This window comes from Ascaphus truei, chromosome 7 (genome assembly GCF_040206685.1).
Source record: "Ascaphus truei isolate aAscTru1 chromosome 7, aAscTru1.hap1, whole genome shotgun sequence".
In the NCBI taxonomy this organism is placed as follows: Eukaryota; Metazoa; Chordata; class Amphibia; order Anura; family Ascaphidae; genus Ascaphus; species Ascaphus truei.
In genome coordinates this window covers 48,554,501-48,575,044 of record NC_134489.1, presented here as the reverse complement: position 1 = coordinate 48,575,044, position 20,544 = coordinate 48,554,501, and the positions used below count along the sequence as shown (strand labels likewise).

The window sequence follows — 20,544 nt, the reverse complement described above, 5'->3', positions numbered from 1 at the left end:
ATCGTAATATTGCAACAGCATTGAAGATACACGTATAGGAACGTACCGCTTGCTTGGTTAGGAGGTAGGATTGATAGCCCGACTGAACCACTTTAGCCGCTTCTCCCATGTCCGTCATCTGTTTCAGAGCGAGGTTTAACTCTGTTTCATTTTCTCTATTCTTGACCTGCAGCTGCAGGTGCTCCTCCCGGGTCTTGTCCAGCTCCAGCTGCAGCCGGGCCCCCTCATTTGCCGTGTGGTCCAGCTGCTTGTAGATATCGGCCATCTCGCTTTTATAGCGCAGTGTCAGGCAAACCACCTGACGGACGGACACCTCCTCTCTCTTGGCGCACTGTATCTCGCGCTCAGCCATCTGCTTCTGCAGCTCTCCAACCTGATCGTGCCAGACCTCCCTCAGGGTCTTCACCTCTTTCTGGTGCTTGCTCTGGGTTTGCATCAGCGCCTCCATTTTTTGGAGCTCTGCAGATTGTGTCGCCTGGATCGCCGCTGATTCTGTATTCTGCAGTGCTTCCTGCATTTCTAACTTTTCCTGGATCAATTGCTTCTCCACTTTTTCTGCTTGGTGAAGCTTCTCATCACCTTCACTGATCTGGTCAGTCAAGTCTGAATTTTTCTGTGTCAGACTTACATTCTCTCTTTTTACAGTCTCTAAATTACTCAGGGTATTCTCATAGGTTTCCTTCAATGTACACAGCTCTGTGCTGCGAGCGTAGACCTCATGGCGTGAGAGTTCCAGCTCTGCTTTAAGCGCGCTAGCCTCTTGCCGAGAAACCCCCAACTCTGTGATGAAGTTTTGCACATCTTTCTGGGACATCTCATAGCATAGTTTCCAGTCAGTTCTTGTTTTCTTTGATTCGCTTGGCTCTCTGCCTATGATGGTAGCAGTAGCCTTTGTCATCTCTAGGCGTGTCGTCATTCCTGGGACGATTGCGCCAGGCCCTATGGGCTGTTGCTCATCTCGGCGCCTTTCTGACGCATGTCCTGACAGTGCAGGTTCAAGTGGCTCGGTCACTTCCCCTGTGACTTGAGGAACAGTTTTCTTTCTTTTTGCTTTATTAGCTCCAGAGATATCAGTGGTCCTGGGCACACACTCACTGTTATCAGCTTCCACATCTTGCTTGCACTCACAGGGCGTTGCTTGCTTTTGCAGCTGTTTGTCTTTGAAAATTTTGGGGCACACATCTTCCATGTGACCTACTTCACGACAGGCCCAGCATACTAAATTCATCTGTGGGTACGGCTCTCCTCCAGGGTCGTGATCATAGTATGGCCTGAAGGGACACTGTTTTGTATGGTTACGTACATTACACAACAAACATTTCACGTCGGCCATTTTAGAAACCCGGCAGGGACAATTGCTAGCTGCAATTTCACTCACTTCAGCAACTTACATACAGCACTTGCTAGCTGCAAATTCACTCACTTCAGCAAAAGGCATAAGCTTTACAAACAGCACTTGCTAGATGCAAAAATTTTTTTTTTTCTTCAGCAAAACATTTTGGTTTTCTGTTTGGGTTCAGGGTGCTATTGCATCCACACTTCGCACATTCTCTGTGTATGCTAGAAGCACAACTGATATACACAGTGGAACAGACTTCACTCATAGCATCTGTATTTTACTTCAGCTGGGCGGCCATTTTAAACCCCCGCATTTATTTGCAAACCCACAGACTTTAGTGTCTGCCCGCATTCTCCACCATATGTGACAAACGCCCCTCTTTTGTAGTGCTGACGTCTGTCTGGGTTCTTCCCGACACAGTCTTCTAGGGTTATTTAATACAAAAAACAGGATCATGCAAAGTATTAAGCTGCTTAACTCAGGCTTCTGCCTGCTTTATTTTCATCCAAGTAAGGTACTGCAGCTTTAACATGTGAAGGTTAGAGGTACTCAGATACTTTCATTCAGCAGTTCACTCATTTCATTGTTACAGTATTTCCCACACTGTTATTTCAAGTAAAAAGAAACCAAATTATATAAACAAAATCCTATCCCTTTCAGGGATCTAACTACACATCAAAATCAGTCTCTCTAACAGCTGCTGGCCAACTAAACTGGTTCCCCAGCTTAAAACAATGCTCTCTCATTTAGGGTCACAAGATACAGCACAGTCTTTTAGCAACAGCAGTAACCATTTGTTTATCTTATCTGTTTGGGGTGTCCAGGCAAATCCTCTGGTACTGTGATACGTGGAGAGGCCGTCAACCTCGATACTGGATGCAGGAGAGTAGCGACACCCCCAGCCCCCAGGCTCCAAGGAGAGAGAGTGAAATGCAAAACCTCTCTGCTCTAAATACCTGTGCATGTGATTAGAAGAGCAGGTGAGGGAGAACTAGAGCCATTGTAATCTGTGGTCTGGATTTTCCATCCAGCTGCCTGAGTTAATGTGAAGCTGTGGAACGGATCATTTTTAGCTATTCCTGCACTTTCTGCTCTAAAATGGGGCAGAAAGCTGCCTAACATCTTTGGACTATGTCACAACTGGTATAATCAGACTTTTCATTTCTGAGCAAGAGGGATCACAACTATGAAATTATAAATTAGGAAGCTTAATAATGATGCAGTTCCGCCTGCAAAGTGCAATTTAGTGTATACAAAGCGCTTGTTAAATGGTACAAAATGGTATATGAATACTTCAAAATAGGTGCAATAAACAGTGCAATAAACAATATAAATACAGTGTTATAATAACAAAAAATCACACAAGTCCTTGAGCTGCCTAAAAAGTCTAATTGGGTTTCTCTAGAAACCAGAAGAAGTACCGAGAAGCAAAAAGACTTATATGGCGCTAGGACCAATAATAGATGAGCTCAAACCCTTTTCTTTTTTTCCTCTCAAAGCGAAATACTTGGGAATCCACTCCAGTTCCAATCCGCTTCATTGTAAACCGTTTTTCAAAACTGCATGCTTTACTGGCAGGAAATATATAAATGTAGACAAAAAGGGGAGAAAAATGTCACAATAGTGTATTACCCTTGATAAGTTCACTGTGAGAATCTAGGTTAATTAACCTCAGAGGCCAATGGTAAAAATACATTAGGTGCCTCCATGTGGTGTAGGACAATGCCTTCTCCTCGGTTGGTAAAAATTGGGACCCTACTTACTAGACGTCTGTATGACATGAGCCTAGTGTATTGTAGTCACTACTACGATGATCCCCACTTGATTCTGCGATGTCAGAACCCGCGTTGATGCCACCGTACAGCCCTGCCCTGCGGTCTGCTGCCTCCAGATGATCAGTTTCCCAGGGTGAAGTCATGGCTCTCTGCTGTTTGTGCCAAGCCAGGAGACACAGGATCAGCTGTTCTGCTCTGCTCAGCTCCGTATGCTCCGTGTCCCTCTCGGCCTACTACCGTTTCTTGTCTATCCCATCGGCTTGCTTCAATGCTATCAGCTGTGGGGAATTTCACCTGGACACTGCGACCTGCTCTGTCTAGTTAACCCTACGCATTTCAAGACTTAAAACGCCTCTTCAGGGGTGCTATAATGCTTCAATGTTCTACTAGTATTTATCAGACCTGGCTTGGATAGTTCACAAATTGTTGTCTCCCATGATTGGACATTGGCTCAATTAATTAGTGTCCACATATTCATAGGGAAAGCCTTGTCTGTTTGAATTAATCATCTCTCATTGGAAACATATGTAATTAAATCACAGTGGATAAGAATTCCTTAAAAAAAAAAATACTGTATGTTAACATTTACTATATTGGAATTTCAAAAGGATAGGAATACTAATATATGGATACTATTAAGGAATGCTAAGATTCTGTAGATAGTAAATTACTTTTTAGGCGGTAGTGTGACTTCCTGACTAAGAATTGGCAATCGGATTATTCTCTTTTAGGTTGGGCTAAAGTCGTGAGTGGAGTACCTCAGGGATCGGTACTGGGATCCCTGCTCTTTAACTTGTTTATTAATGACCTTGAAGTTGGCATCGAGAGCAAAGTCTTCATCTTTGCTGATGACACTAAATTGTGTAAAGTAGTAGAATCAGAGCAGGATGTAATTTCTCTCCAGAAGGACTTGGAGAGACTGGAAACTTGGGCAGGTAAATGGCAGATGAGGTATAATACAGATAAATGTAAGGTTATGCATTTGGGAAGCAAGAATAAACAGGCGACTTACAAATTAAATGGGGATACATTAGGGGAATCCTTGATGGAGAAGGATTTAGGAGTGTTGGTAGACAGCAGGCTTAGCAATAGTGCCCAAAGTCATGCAGTAACTAAAAAGGCAAACAAGATCTTATCTTGCATTAAACGGGCAATGGATGGAAGGGAAGTAAACATAATTATGTCACTTTATAAAGCATTAGTAAGACCACACCTTGATTATGGAGCACAAGTGTGGGCACCGCTCCTTAGAAAAGACATTATGGAACTAGAGAGAGTGTAGAGAAGAGCCACCAAATTAATAAAGGGGATGGGCAATCTATTTTATGAGGAGAGGCTAGCTAAATTAGATTTATTTACATTAGAAAAGAGGCGTCTTAGAGGTGATATGATAACTATATACAAATATATTTGGGGACAGTACAAGGAGCTTTCAAAAGAACTATTCATACCAAGGGCAGTACAAAGGACTCAGGGCCCCATCCCATAAGATTGGAGGAAAGGAGATTTCACCAGCAACAAAGCAAAGGGTTCTTTACAGTAAGGGCAGTTAAAATGTGGAATTCATTACCCATTGAGACTGTGAGGGCAGATACAATAGATTTGTTAAAAAAAAAGGTTGGACGTCTTTTTAGAAAGGAAAAGTATACAGGGATATACAAAATAAGTAAACATGGAAAGAATGTTGATCCAGAGAATAATCCAATTGCCAATTCTTGGAGTCAGGAAGGAATTTATTTCCCCCCCTATGAGATATTACTGTATGACATGTCACTGGTTTTTTATGTTTGCCTTCCTCTGGATCAATAAGGAAGTATAAATATAAGATAAAGTATCTGTTGTCTAAATTTAGCATAGGTTGAACTTGATGGACGTATGTCTTTTTTCAACCTCATCTACTATGTAACTATGTAACAATAAGTGGAGCAAAGTCAGACAATAGTAAAGGAAATGCCTGCCCCAGAGAGATTACACTCTAAGTGGTATGTTGGGAGATTTACAGAGACAGAAGGTGAGGGAATAAGTGCAGTAGATGGCAGTGCTTGGCCACGATTGTTGGTAGGAGTGACTGAGTGTGGGATAGTAGCCATGAGTCCAGGCCATTAAGATGCTTCTTTTGCAATGTGAGTTTTAAGGTTGGTCGGTATTAAATTAGATGGGTTAATACCATTAGGAAAAAGGTGGCATGGAGGCGTGGGTAACAGCAGATATGTATATGGCGGGGTCCAGGATAGAGATCCCCAGCAGAAAGAAGAAGTAGAGAGAGAGAAGGTGAAGAGGATTTGGGGGGGTGGGGGTGTGTGCATTTTATTTAGGGGTGTAAAAGTTGTTGGGAAGTTGTTGGGAAAGAGGTGTGTAAATAATGGTGCAGTGCAAAGGTGGAGGGGAGGTGTGGGGAAGTTGATGAGAAGAGAAAATGTTACATAAAGGAGTGAGAACAGCAAATAGGGAGGTCATAATGTGCAGGGAGAGGTAGGAGGAGATATTTCACAGGTATTGGAGGATAACAAGAGTAGGAGTTGGAAGTTAAGTTGTATAAATCAGGCCTGGCAGGGCAGTGTAGCGCTGAAGATTAAGCAGAAGTTTTGAAACTGATTCTATAGATGTGTATAAATTGTCAGAGCATTTAGAAAGTCAAATTCTCACAGTTGCGGGGTTGTTGTTGTTGAAGAGCAGAGTCCAGTTCTTCTTGTAGTTTTCACCTCCAATTCTAACTCCATTATAACGCAACAGACAATTCATATGTGACACTTAAGATGTCACACAGCCAAGATATCTGACTTAAATTTTCTAAACAGATTCACTTGACTAATAATTAAGGGAGGGGGTTGCCTAATTAACCCTGACAGACATACCAAGGAGATGTTAATTGGATCAATTCTGTTGGTTAGAACAAAGTGGGGGGGAGGGGAGGAGCGGGAGAGGCAATTATGTGATCGCTACATAAGGTGGTGCACTGCTAAAAAGACTGCCACTTCTGTGTCTTACTCTTGAGCATTCTGGCACCAAAAGAGTTGAAGCAGTGTTGTAGATTGTACTGTATGAACTATAAATCGATGCTTCTTTCTCCTTGGGACCATCTAATTATGCAATTTCTCGGTTCACAACATATCACTCTATTTGTCCAGAGGGGAAAAATATTTTCTCCCGGATTGAAAATAATTTGTTTATTCTTGGGTGGAAAGCAGAAAGTTGCAATGTCATCAGGAAATTACATTGCAACAAGAGTTCCCCTGATACAGCAGCAATCCTTAAAAATAAAATTATTACAAATCACTAGATTTTTAAATGCATCTCTCTTTTACATGAGGAGATTAAATCATGGTTGATTTTGTATGGAATCACACATTTAAAATTAATCATATCCTTCAATAAAACAGGATTGTTTATGTTGTTCATTAATTGTTTCTTCCATTAGGTAAAACGTTGTATGCAGTATTTAATGTTTTGGAGAATGATTCAACTTGTTGCAAATATGTTGAAGGCAGTATGTCCATGAAAGTCACTCGAAAAGGAGCGACCATAAGCACAATGGAAGCAGACTGGTTGGAGCTGACAACATTTTATTACAAACAAGGGTTATCTTTAATTGATTCTTTTGTGTTTTGGGAAACTGTCAAAGGTAAGTGCTTCTTTAGAAATTCCAAGTTGTATAAACTGTATCATTATTAGTTTTCATTTTAAATAAACATGATGCTATCTGCCCTTTAAAGCCAAAATAATGTACATAGCATCCAGGAAATCATGTATTAATCATATTAAAGTATTTGTTCTTTATTTGTTATAAAGATAAGTGCTTTGATGCAAGGCATTTTTTTTTCCTGCTTGTGGTTGTGTCAAATGGAAGAAGCATGTTTGGTGGTTCACACCACCTCAAATCTAGTGGAGTGTTTTTATATGAATTAAAAATGAGGGACAAACAGGGTAATTCATTAAACTGTAACAGTGCTGATCACTATTGCATATGGGGGTACTATAACGTGAAAACTCCCTGTTTAACAAATAATCCCCCCGCCCCCCTAAAACTCAGAAATATGGTAGTATTATTTCCCATGGAACAGAGCATTATCTGATCAGTAATACTCCATCTGGAAAAGTTGAAGACTAGAAAAAAATGCATTTACGGCTATGTAATGTCCTAATTAATATTGCAGGCTACACGTTTTCAATTTGTTTTGATTTCATTATAAACATTTATTTTAATATTAACATTGAACTTGCAGGTACAAGAAAAGAAGCTCCTATAGACTAGCACTCGAACCCTAATGATGAGCTGGGGTATGAGGAATCAGATAAAACGTATCTTTAATTCTTATCTTAAAATAATAGTGGGCAATTACAAACAAAATTGGTCTCCGCGTGAGACACAAATGCTGAAACACTAATTTGGGCTGATATGAATGAACCCTAGCTTCAGAACTAATTAGTAGCTTGGTAGCCCTAATGATCACCGTTGATCATAAAACCAGTGTCAGTGTAACTATACTATGTATAAGTAGCAATATCTATTGAAGAATAATGGTTACTTATTGCTTACTGAAAGTACCTATGGCTCTGTGCCAACAGACTAAATTACTCTTGAGCTAATATGAAATCCCATATTGTTATGGGTAAAGAAAGGCATGTGTAGATCATAAGGGCAGATGCCTGTGGATTCATATAGTAGCACTGGGAACAATCAAAACAATATTAGCACAGTCATAGATGGCTTGCTGTGACAACACACGGGTGAATCAGTATTGTGTTCTGTTACTACTAAAAGAAACAAGGACGCTATACAGTCCAGAGAGAGCCAGTGTGATCAGTAATAATGTATTATGTGATCATCACTGTGACAAATACACATACAGATGCAGCGGGCGTTATTGAAACACTTCACGCGTTGTATACCTCGGAATACCCATGTGATGGCGCGCAATTTCTTCCAACCGTACCGCCTTTAGACGCGAGTGCAGAAAATGACATTTTAGTGTTCTGTCTTTTAAAAGCCTGAAATTGACACAGTAGCACTGTACTGTAAACATTACAATTCATTTAATTGCACACAATCCAGGAAATTCAAACTAAGCAACTGCGATAAACACGTGTGCCTGGGGCGATTGGCCGCGTTAATGCCGCATGGAGTACAACAGCGCACACGAAAACAGCGCCGTGATTTGTTCGAATAATGGTCGCTGCATCTGTACTTCATGTCTCTTTGAGATATATATATTTAAGTTATGGTGGGTGAAAAGGTGACTAAAAACCCTCCACCGTATAGCATATAAAAATATTACTTGTGAGCACATTCACATGTCTTAGACAGGCCTGCAACCCTGCTTTTTGCCATTATCCCCTAGCATACAGTGTTTCCACTGCAGAAAGTGATTCTAGGAAATGACATGCAAATGAGCACACAATGACACCTTTTGTTTCAAGGCCACATTACATGGATAACCCTTAAACAATGCATGCTGCGTTAAACACAGCTTTTGAACATCTCATCCCAGGCTATGTTTAAAAGCTGTGTTTAAAGTAGCATGCATTGGCTTAAGGGTTATCCATGTAATGTGGTCTTGAGACAAAAGGTGGCACTGTGTGCTCATTTGCATGTCATTTCCCAGAATCCCTCGCATAATGGCGAAAAGCAGGGTTGCAGACCTGTCTAAGACATAAGAATGTGCTCACAGGTAATATTTTTATATGCTATAGGGTGTACAGTTTTTAGTCACCTTTTCACCCACCATAACTTAAATAATGTGTGATGAAGACCTACTCATGTCTCAAATTGCTAAGTCCGTACAACCAACCTCACACTGATGAGACCCACAAGGTCGAAACAGTCTGTCTGTGAGTGGGTTTATTGGCTTTGCATCTCATTCCAGGCTATGTTTAAAAGCTGTGTTTAAAGCAGCATGCATTGGCTTAAGGGTTATCCATGTAACGTGGTCTTGAGACAAGAGGTAGCACAGTGTGCTAATTTGCATATTATTTCCTAGAATCCCTTGCTGCGGTGAAAGCACTGTATGCTAGGTGATAATGGCGAAAAGCAGGGTTGCAGACCTGTCTAAGACATGTAAATGTGCTCACAAGTAATATTTTTATATGATAAATATATGTAACAAACTCCCCACCCAATCGCAGATAGGGAACATGTACAGAAATCACAGGGTTACTGTGTGTAGTGCTTTACCTGATAGGTACACAGAAGGCCTGAACCTCTGCCACTGGGAGCCTGGGGTATACCTGATTCTTGGTTTACAGCGCCTCCACCTGTAAGGGATCCCACTGAGTGGGATGGTCCTCTTACAGGAACAATAATAATATTAATGTACACACACTATATATACTAGCAACCTTTACTACAAAATATAACCTTGGTACTCTGTACCACACAGTAATATACACACACATAAATATAAATCCACCCCACTGGATACAAATATGAATGTCCTCAATGTACCTTGGGTGCCAGGCACCAATTCCCTGATGACCCTTTCCTTATGTCTGGGTCCACCTAAAGTGTTGGTGATAGCGCTATCCATGTGATGTTAATGCACTGTATTTGGTACCTGTCCGGGGCTCCTGCACCCGGGTATCGCAGAATAACAGAAAGAGATCCGTCTGATCCAATGTATCGTCTGCCTACGTATGGGGTGAATTCCGGCGTGGATAATATCACCGTACCGTCTATACCGGGGGCTGGTCCGTCCCCAGTCCGCAGTCACAGCGTTGCGTTATCCTCCATGTGGACAGTCTCTATCCTGTGGTGTCTGATCCCAGACACAATGATCAGGGCTGTGCAGCAGATGAGCTGTTCCCTGATCTCGGCAAATAGCTAAAGGGGCAGGGCCTCTTTTCTAATGTAAATAAATCTAATTTAGCTAGCCTCTCCTCATAAGTTAGATTGTCCATCCCCTTTATTAATTTGGCGGCTCTTCTCTGCACTCTCTCTAGTTCCATAATGTTTTATCTAAGGAGTGTTGCCCAAAATTGTACGCCATATTCCAGGTGTGGTCTTACTAATGCTTTGTAAAGGGGCATAATAATGTTTACTTCCCTTCCATCCATTGCCCGTTTAATGCAAGATAAGATCCTGTTTGCCTTTGCAGCTACTGCATGACTTTGGGCACTATTGCTAAGCCTGCTGTCTACAAGCACTCCTAAATCATTCTCCATCAAGGATTCCCCCAATGTATCCCCTTTTAATTTGTAAGTCACCTGTTTATTCTTGCATCCCAAATACATAACCGTACATTTATCTGTATTAAACCTCATCTGCCATTTACCTGCCCATGTTTCCAATCTCTCCAAGTCTTTATGGAGAGAAATTACATGCTGCTCTGATTCTACTACCTTACACAATTTAGTATCATCAGCAAAGATGGAGACATGGCTCTCGATGCCAACCTCAAGGTCATTAATAAACAAGTTAAAAAGCAGGGGTCCTAGTACCGATCCCTGAGGTACTCCACTCACAACTTTAGCCCACCCTGAAAAAGTTCCATTTATGACAACCCTCTGTTGTCTGTCCTTTAACAAGTTTTCAATCCAGGTGCATATATTATTACTAAGTCAAATTTTCTTTATTTTGTACACCAACCTCTTGTGTGAAACCATATCAAAAGCCTTTGCAAAATCTAAGTAGACCACATCAACTGCATTACCCTGGTCTAAATTCCTACTTACTGTACCTCCTCAAAGAAACAAATAAGGTTAGTTTGGCATGATCTATCCTTCATAAATCCATGCTGACTATTACTAATAATTTTGTTTTCCATTAGGTATTCCTGAATATTATCTCGTATTTATACCTTCAGGTAGTTTCCCCACTATTGAAGTCAGGCTTACAGGTCTGTAATTCCCCGGTTGTGATCTAGCTGCCTTTTTAAAAATAGGTACCACATCTGCTTTACGCCAATCTTGTGGTACTGAGCCTTTGGAAATGGAGTCCTTGAATATTAAATATAATGGTTTGGCTATTACTGAATTTAACTCCCTGTGAACTCTTGGATGTATGCCATCGGGGCCAGGTGCCTTGTTTACTTTAATTTTTTCAAGCCACTTATGTACTTCTTCCTCAGTTAACCAATTGTTCATTAATATGGAGGTTGTGGCTTCCTCCTGCGGCACTACTAATGACATTGATTCTTCCCTGGTAAACACAGAGGCAAAGAATTTGTTTAATACCTCTGCTTTTTCCTTATCTCCAATAATCTGCCTACCCATCTCACACTGAAAGGGTCCTATATTTTCTTTTCTCATTTTCTTGTTATTAAGGTACTTAAAGAACTTTTTAGGATTGATCTTACTTTCTATTGCAATCCTTTTTTCATTATCCATTTTTGCTAATTTGATTGCTCTTTTGCAATTTTTGTTACATTCCTTATAATTCTGATATGCTGCCTCTCTCCCTTCTGACTTCAAGAATCTAAACGATTGCCTCTTCTTTTCCATTTCCTCTCCTACCTGTTTATTTAGCCACGCTGGTTTTGTCTTATTTCTTTTATACTTATTACCCAAGGACTTTAGACTTTGAAACTGTTTAAAACCAAAAATGTAAAAAAAAATATACAAGCATCTTTGGGATGCTACAGCATTAAAAATAAAGGTGCAGTTATACAAAGCATACTAGATTTACTGAAAAGTAACATTAACACCTTTTATGTTTTGTCCAAATGCTCTTTGTAGCCATGTGAGCATTCACAGAAAACACAGGTTAGCTTGTATTCAAAAAGATAGTACATTCATTTCTTTTTTTTAAATCACTTATCGACATTAAAAGCAAGCATAATGAAAAAGCTGCCACCACCCAAAGCTTCCTTCCTGTTAAGGATCCTCCCTGGTAATTCTTCATTGAGAAAGTTTTCCAGTGACTGTTCTCTATTTTTAATTGCCAGCGACAAATAAACATATTATGCTGTCTACATATAACTTTATAATAATGTTTTATTTTATCTGGTCTCTGACATTGAATGTTTCCATTTGATAGAGGAGACTATTTTATATAGGTAATTCAATCTTATAGACTTGATGAACTTGAAAAGCTGATAGTGGAAGGAAATGTAAGTATTTCCTTGTTTTCACAGGCGACCAGTTACCAAAATTATTGGAAGGGTTATTCATCTATGAGGAAGAAGGTTCTCAAGTTCCGGGCTCAAATAAGAAAGGAAATGATGCCATAATAGTAGAACAATGGACTGTATTTGAGGTGAGTTGCTTATACAATACTTTTTGGAAGTTTGTGCAATACTGATCAGAAACACATATTAGCTATTAATTGATTGATTAAACATTTTTAAAATAATAATGTTTGCGTCATGAGTACATGTGGTACAAAATGAGCCCAAATCACCAGAATTAGTCTATGACCAGCTTTTTCATCTATTTTAATTCAATTTTGAATCCATGGTTTGTTTAATCTTGGTCCATTACAGGTATCCCAGAACAAAGTTATTAATTGATGCTGCAATATATGAATTAGGAGGATGTTATAGTAATCAAGAGGGGACAAAACAGAGGATTGGTTTAGTGATTTTTATGGTACGTGTTTACAGATTAGACATTTTCCTTTGCTTTTTATTTTTTACTTTCCAACACTGTTTTTGCATTTAAAATCTAATCCTGCATTTGGGAGATTTATTATGTGAAATATTAAATGCCCGGGAGGTTAAAATGGAGCTCTCTCCAGAGCACAGCACAGTCTAATGGTCACATCAGAAGCTAGACATTGAGAAAATCATTATTTTTAACACTACTTTGTTTATTTTATTAAAAAGTGCAGGATATGCTCAGGAGGCAAAATACTAACATTATAATCAGTTAAAATCTATAGGCTTCTAGTGGTGTTGCTGCTTTAATGCATATTTTATATTACAATTTATTTTGTCTCATTTTTTTAAATAAGTATATAAAATATAATAAGTGCTACCCCAACTTAAAGTTAGCATAGGTTGAATTTGATGGACGCATGTCTTTTTTCAACCCCATCTACTATGTAACTATGTAACTTGTGTCACCCAGTGATTATTAGTTACAATATTTTACACAATTTGCATCAATGGTGTGTACATAATATAAATATATACATCTTTAAATGCATTTCATTTGGTGTGCGTCCACCATGAATTTCAGCCTCCAGTAGTTAATGCGTTTCAACAACCGGAAGTGTAATGTGTTCCAGTGTTCATGACGTGATGGTGTCATTCTCTAGCCAGGCTGTTGTGGAAAGCAAGAAAGAGGTAAAAAGGCATTATTGAAGTACCATTCACTTCTGGAATGTCCTTTTGTGCTAGCCACATTATCAAGACTTTTAGAAATTTAGCACCAGTATCATTAACCAAACTCGTTAATTTTTCCATCTGGCATACGTACCAAATTCTGTTTCTGATTGAAGCAATAGTTGGGATTTCATTCTGTTTCCATAATGCTGTGATCTCGCACCACGTCGCTGTTGCGAAATGCGCCACTTTACTTTGTGTTCTGGAAAGCCCCTCGACTGGCCTGTTCAGGAGGAACAACTAGGGGTCCAATGGAATTGCGAGGCCTAAGATCTTCTGGAGCCAATCTCTGATTTGCTCCCATATGGGCAGCACCCGAGGGCAAGAACACAGTTCATTCAGCAGCATTCAGCTGCTGCTGAATGAACTGTTGCACGCTCTGGAGAGAGTATTTACATTTTTTGTGTGTTTGTTTTGCATAGTTTATATATATATATCTATATAGATATATATAGATATATATATATAAACACATTTTTGCATATTTCTTGGGTGGTTGCAGTGGATAGACATGATTGTAATTGAGTAAGGGGTTAATATTAACTCATTGAAAGTACCTTGCACAGGAGAATGGTGAGTTGGCTAGAGTAGTGTGTATGAACCCTGGTTACATATCTAAATCACGTGCTCACTTGTGTGCTGCTCATGATCGATGGTATATGGGGATGGATTGAGGGGAGATTTGAGAGACCTTTGCAAAGGTGAAAAGTGTGTTAACCCTTGTCCTGTATGCAGGTCACGTGGTCACAGGTGTGCCATACGTGACACTCATAAGAAGTACTTACTGTATACTTTGCAATGACCTACTTTGACCTTGTAGACATATGGCTGCCATTAGTTCATTTTGGTATGTGATGGATTGAAACATTAAATGACTCTGCTGTTGTATTTGTGTATGTGCATTTTGCCATCATTTTGTTATGTGCAATTACAGTAACTACAAATTACTACTAGCTTTTCTGGAAGGAAACTGAACAGTTTCTCATTTATTTAAGTAATGTAAAATGGCATAATAGTGCAATGTTTTTTTTTAGTGCAATGGTTATTTATTGTGTTTTATTAAATTAGGACTCTGAAATTAAAATGGATTATGGCCCTCTACTGCACACTTTGGCTGAATTTGGATGGCTTCTTACTTGTGTTTTACCTACTCCCATAATTCGATACAACAGGTAAGAAAACTTTGATATTTTACCTAAAGTATAGGGTTAACAATGCATTTTGCCTTTTCTCTTCAAATTAGCAAACCATTTGTAAGAACAAATACATTTTGTAAACTGAAGTCTACATTTACTAAGCAGTATTCTGCCTTAAGACATCTTCCGGTGTTGGAAGACATCTTATAGCCCATTGACTTGAATAAGGTGTCTTCCAGCGAAAAATGTCTTATGACTGAGGACTGCAGATGCAGTCACCAGTATCCGACCACTTGTCTGGGAAAATACTGTGGCAATTTCACAGTAAACGCTGCAACATTTCTGTGAGATTCTGCAGCCAGACTAATGGCCCATCGTATTAACACAGCGGGGTGGTGGTGGTGGGGGGGAGGGGGGTGCGGGGGTTCCTGCAGTCCCATTCAGTTTGAATGGGATTGCAGGGACCCCTGCTGTGTTAATCTGATGGGCCATTAGTCTGGCTGCAGAAATCTCACAGAAATGTTGCAGCGTTTACTGTGAGAACTCTGTGCTTAGGGCATACTTGAAAACGAGAGATAACTCTCAATGTATTACTTCCTGGTAAAACATTTGTATAAATAAATAAAACATACCGGCAAATCATGCCTGCTCGTCGTGTAGAATTAAGGTACTACTGGTAGCTCCGGCCCCCGAACTCCTGCAAACAAAATAATTGTATTATTACACAAATATCTCACCTAAAACTTACACACACAAAGTTTCATGAGTCTGGCACAATGGGATCATGAAAAGTGGAAAAGCAGGGGTCACTTTAACTTTTGCATGTGATGATACCTGGTCCCTGTCTTATAGTGCTAGGTAGCTGCCAGGGGCCCAAGGGTAACCAGAGGGTTTAACCTTTATTATATAGCCTGGTTCCACTTGCCCCTCACAACACCCCCACCCCTAAGACAAAGACTCTGGGGCAGTCACCACATCCGGTGGTTCCGCAAGCATGGAAGCTCTGGAGGTCCGTTGGTCACTGGGGATGTCCTGTCGGGAGAGTCCATCAGCATTGACGTGCTCACTGCCCTTTTTGTGCTGAATTAAAGTAAAGTCAAACTCCTGCAAGGCAAGGCTCCAACGAAGTAACTTTCCATTCTCCCACGACACCCTCTGTAACCAGCTCAGGGGATTGTGGTCAGTGATGACTGTAAAAGCTCTACCATAAAGGTAGGGCTGGAGTTTATTCAGTGCCCATACAATTGCAAGGCACTCCTTTTCAATGGTGGCATAAGCCACCTCCCAAGGCAATAACTTACGACTCGGGTAGACAATCCGGTGTTCTCCCCCATCCTCTCCTACCTGGTTCAGTACAGCGCCGACCCATAGTCCGAGGCATCGGTGCTGCACCAGGAATCGCTTTCTGTAATCGGATGCTGCATTTTATATCTGTTTCAGACTCTCCCAGTTCCATTAAGAACTAAAGATCTAGTCTCTCTTCAGTTGTTAATAACCAAATTCATATGGGGATATAAAAAACCCAGAATTAAGGGAATCATCCTAAAAAGGCCAACGTTAACGGGGGGGGGGGGGGAAGAGGATAGCGGTACCTGTTTGTTCTCCTATTATAAGGCGGCCCAATTATGTCAAATTATACAATGGCACACGGACCCGAGTCTTAAAAGATGGCTGTCATTGGTAACGGAGGTATGTGCCCCACTGGAACTGCACAACCTGATTTGGAACCCAAAAAGGATGTATAAATCTGCCAAAGAGCTGCTGCCCTCAATGACAAACTCACTTACAATTTGGTAGGCCACTAAATTTAGGTGCGCCCAGACAACAGAAAACACACTAATGACCCACATTTTTGGAAATATAGACTTCGCTCCGGGTATGAACAGCAGTGATTTTCAAAAATGGAAACAGAAGGGTCTTGTGCGACACAATGATCTGGAGGGTAGAAACAGTATCAAAAGATTTGAACAAATTAGGTCTGAAAAGAACATCCCACACACCAAATTCTCCAGATCAGAGCATTTTAAAACAAAGTTATGCCCCGCCCCCAATTAACAAACTTTGAGAAACTCTGTATTTTAAAATAGAAACTAAGGGATTTATATCTAGGCTATACAGACTGGTAGTCTGTTCGGGGGAGGTTTATCCAAGAAATTAAGCTATGTAGCACAATGGGAACAGGACCTAGGGGAAACATTAGAAGAAGGAGAATGGGTGGAGATATTCATGGCCGCGGCTAAAAGCTCAATCTGTACGACATCAAAGCTAACACCTATAAAGTTTTAATGAGATGGTACCATACTCTGACGAAATTATCTAAATTTATACCAGGGTACTCCCCATTGTGTCCAAAACAATGTGGAGGTGAGGCGGATCTCTTACATATGCTGTGGTCTTGCCCTCGGATGCTGCCCATATGGGAGCAAATCAGAGATTGGCTCCAGAGGATCTTAGGCCTCGCAATTCTATTGGTCCCCTGGTTGTTCCTCCTGAACAGGCCGGTAGAGGGGCTTTCCAGAATACAAAGTAAAGTGGCGCATTTCGCAACAGCGACGAAGTGCGAGATCACAGCTTTATGGAAACAGAATGAAATACCAACTATTGCTTCAATCAGAAACAGAATTTGGTACGTATGCCAGATGGAAAAATTAACGAGTTTGCTTAATGATACTGGTGCTAAATTTCGAAAAGTCTGGATAATGTGGCTAGCACAAAAGGACATTACAGAAGTGAATGGTACTTCAATAATGCTTTGATAGTTACAGAAACGCGTTCTCCGCTGACTCACAGGAGACAGGAAGTAGATCTATGGAGCCCTATGAGAGGGAGGTAGGATTAAGTAGCAGAGCTGTGAGCCACGCGGGAGGAACTGCCTAGAGAGACGGCAAGCAAAATCCTAAGTGCTGAAGAGCACAAGTGAGAGGTTCGAGAGGAGGATGGACCCCACTCCCCCCCCCCCTTTCCATACACAGTTCCAATCCCTCTTTTTTGTTTTACTTTAAGTTACTCTTGATTACATGTATGTTTTTCTGCATAGCTGGGGCGATTTATATGAAAACCAATGTTTATCGTGTTGTAAGATGGTAAATTTTCAATAAAATCTGAGTTACAAAAAAAAAATCAAATCACATGATAATTACATTACAATTATTGAAATTAAGTGCCTGCCACCACCAGTGCGCATTCGTTAATATCGTGGAGTACACTGTAGTGATCAATGGATGTTTTAAATTGACCTTCCGAAATGGCAACATGTAACCCTCATAAATTCTTTATCATTCCAAGAATATGAAGTGAATACTTCACATCATACACACACCTACAGTAACCATGTGCGTTGCATGATGGATCACTTGACTTATTTTGAAGTAAATATCAACATTCATAAAATGGCTATTATTTTTCTTTTTAATCTCAACAGGAGTGATATCAGACTATAAAGTACTAAATCCAGTGGTTCTCCTCTTAACAGGAGCCCACAGGTTTTACCAGACATAGCAATGTCTCCGTCAGATGCTAGCTTGCTCCGCTTGCTGGGCTTCTCCAGTGCTTCTCTACCGGTGTGTAGCTCTTTCACACAGAAGAATTTTTGAAAAGCCAGCCAGCTTGATGATCCCAGAGATTGGCTCTCTTAGAGACTCACATGGTCTCTCACAGTCTCTCTCCGTATCTCTCTCCCTGCACCGGCCGGTCTCCTTACATAGCCAGCAAGCCCTATCTCTAACATGGAGAGGGCTGCCAGCCAATCCCTGCGCTGATCGTGGCCATGCAGCCAATCACAAGCGGGGGCTCACCTAGCTGCACCAGTGGGAGGAGGGGAACCGACTGGAGCACTCAGTACCTCTCCAGGCTCACGGAAGGGCTGAGAAGCAGCAGATTTAAAAGCTGCCTATGGGGATTGCGCTGCAGGACTCCAACCCAGCAACGGCTCCGTTCGGCCATCCCCAAATCTCCCGCTGGGACAACGCCTTCAGGTCTGCGGGGAACAAAGGGTCTCCCCGCTGAGAGCCCGTCCCCGGACCAGATATCCAGCCCTTCCCTTGCCACCATTTGCTACAACTGGCATTTTGTTTGCAGACAGCACAGGTAATTACATTACTGTGGCTGTATGGATACCAAGGCTAATACACATGTTGCCTTTTCTAAACTGTATGGGGAACAGGCTATCTTACAACATGGGGGATACATTTTACTTTACAGGGAATAAAGTGTTGTTATACATGTGTCCAGTTACCACATCCCTGTCCCCCCTTTATACAGTTTCCCCTTCCAGACATGAGTGATTAGCTCTTTTCTGGAAGGGGTTACACAAAGAAAACCCTCTACATTGGAATCTAAAATTTGGGCTCTACAACTTGGACTCTGCAACTAGGTTTTGAAACAGTCTCCTGCACTGTTTTTTAAAACCCAATTGCAGAACCTGCTGGCGGGGTAAAGATATCCCATAGAGTTACATTAACTCTCCATACACACAGCGTCTTTATGTACAGACGCGTACCCGCAAATCATACACTATTTGCGGGTAAAATATCAGTACTCCCGGTATAACCGGTCAGCAAACCCCTTACACTGTTTTTAACTCTATTTGCCCCACAACATCCACCTTTAAACTTCTGTTCCCAAAGTCCCGGTCCTGCAGCTATTTCCTATCAGGGACCCTAACCACAAAGGACATCCCTAGCATATACACTCACAGGGGACAGTTGGAGGGGAACATAGTTACAGGGGAACATATCAATATACATTACTGGTCCCAAGAGCTGACACTCGGCTTATTACACACGGTTTTCAGGGGCAGCCAGCTGGGCTTCACCTTTATTATGAAGGCCGACTACCCCTACCATCACACATGCAACTCTTGTTTATTTCTTGTTTCATTTGATCAAGTGTCTGTAAATCGGTTTGGGTCGTGGGTCATTCTTTCATTTTGCGGGCAAGTAAGCGAGCGGCTGAACATTCATATGAAAGAATTTTGTGATGTCATCAGATCAAGGTGAGAGTGAGGGGGTATGGAGTGAGGAGTTTACATTAGATCAGGGGTGCACAAACCTTTCCCAGTGTGCTCCCCTGCCTGCTCTCCTTGGCGCCTTGCCACCCCCCCCTCGACTCTGGCGGCAAATGACACGTTGGGTCATGTGACATTACGTCGCCATGGTAACGTGATGTCATGCGACCCCGTGGCATCATTTTACGCCGTGTTACCAGGACGACGCTTGTGCATATCTTTTATTATTTTGTATTTTTGGCCTTCATGCTTTTTTATTAAGGTGACCATTGACTGCTATTGTGGCTTATCATGTCCATATTATATGGGTATGATGTACCACTATGCCAATCAATGGGTACAGGGTGGGTATAGTCGTCCCGGGATGGGTGGTTAGACCTCCCAGGTGAGTAGCAGGGGAGGGTGGGTTAACCCCTTAATTACTATAGCTTTTATTAACTGCTACGGTGATTGAGGTGTTAGGGGCCATTAGATTGTATTTTTTCATGTATTCTTGCTGGCATTGAAGGACATGGACCTGCAGTATGCAGACAAGGACGCCCTTCATGATGGCAGGGGTAAGTAGAAAGGTTTATTTACTTAATTTATGCTGGCTAATGTTTTATTTAATAATGGGCAAATGAGCTATTAATCATATCTGGCTAATAGTTATTTTGCTGATTACAGTACTGTATGTGTTGGGGGGTAGGGGGATATTTATTTAAATGTATTGAAAAAAAATATTGGGCACAGGTTTGGTACCGCAGGCCAGCGGGGACCACCCGAGGGCCCCCAGACATCCACGGTGAGCAACTGAGGACACCCACAGGGACCACCTGAGGACCCACAGGGACCACCTGAGGACCCACAGAGACCCGCGGGGACCACCTGAGGACCCCCGGACACCCGCGGCCTCTGGTATCAATCATGTTGGGGTAAAGAAGGTGGGTATTAGTGTTGTTGTGTTTTTAATGTTTATTGTGGGTAGCAGCGGTTTTAATATAAATTGTATTACTAATGTAGATGAGCAGGGGGTCTCCAGAGCAGAACC

At 41.3% G+C, this 20,544-nt stretch overlaps 1 protein-coding gene across 1 annotated transcript in view; it reads left to right on the top strand.

Moving 5' to 3' along the window:
- RFTN2 (raftlin family member 2) overlaps positions 1 to 20,544 on the top strand; it is a 77,359-nt gene that overhangs the window by 45,603 nt on the left and 11,212 nt on the right. The window contains exons 5-7 of the mRNA XM_075608332.1: positions 6,533 to 6,736; positions 12,183 to 12,304; positions 14,442 to 14,545. Coding sequence (XP_075464447.1) covers positions 6,533 to 6,736; positions 12,183 to 12,304; positions 14,442 to 14,545 — 430 coding nt within the window. The remainder of the gene's footprint in view (positions 1 to 6,532; positions 6,737 to 12,182; positions 12,305 to 14,441; positions 14,546 to 20,544) is intronic.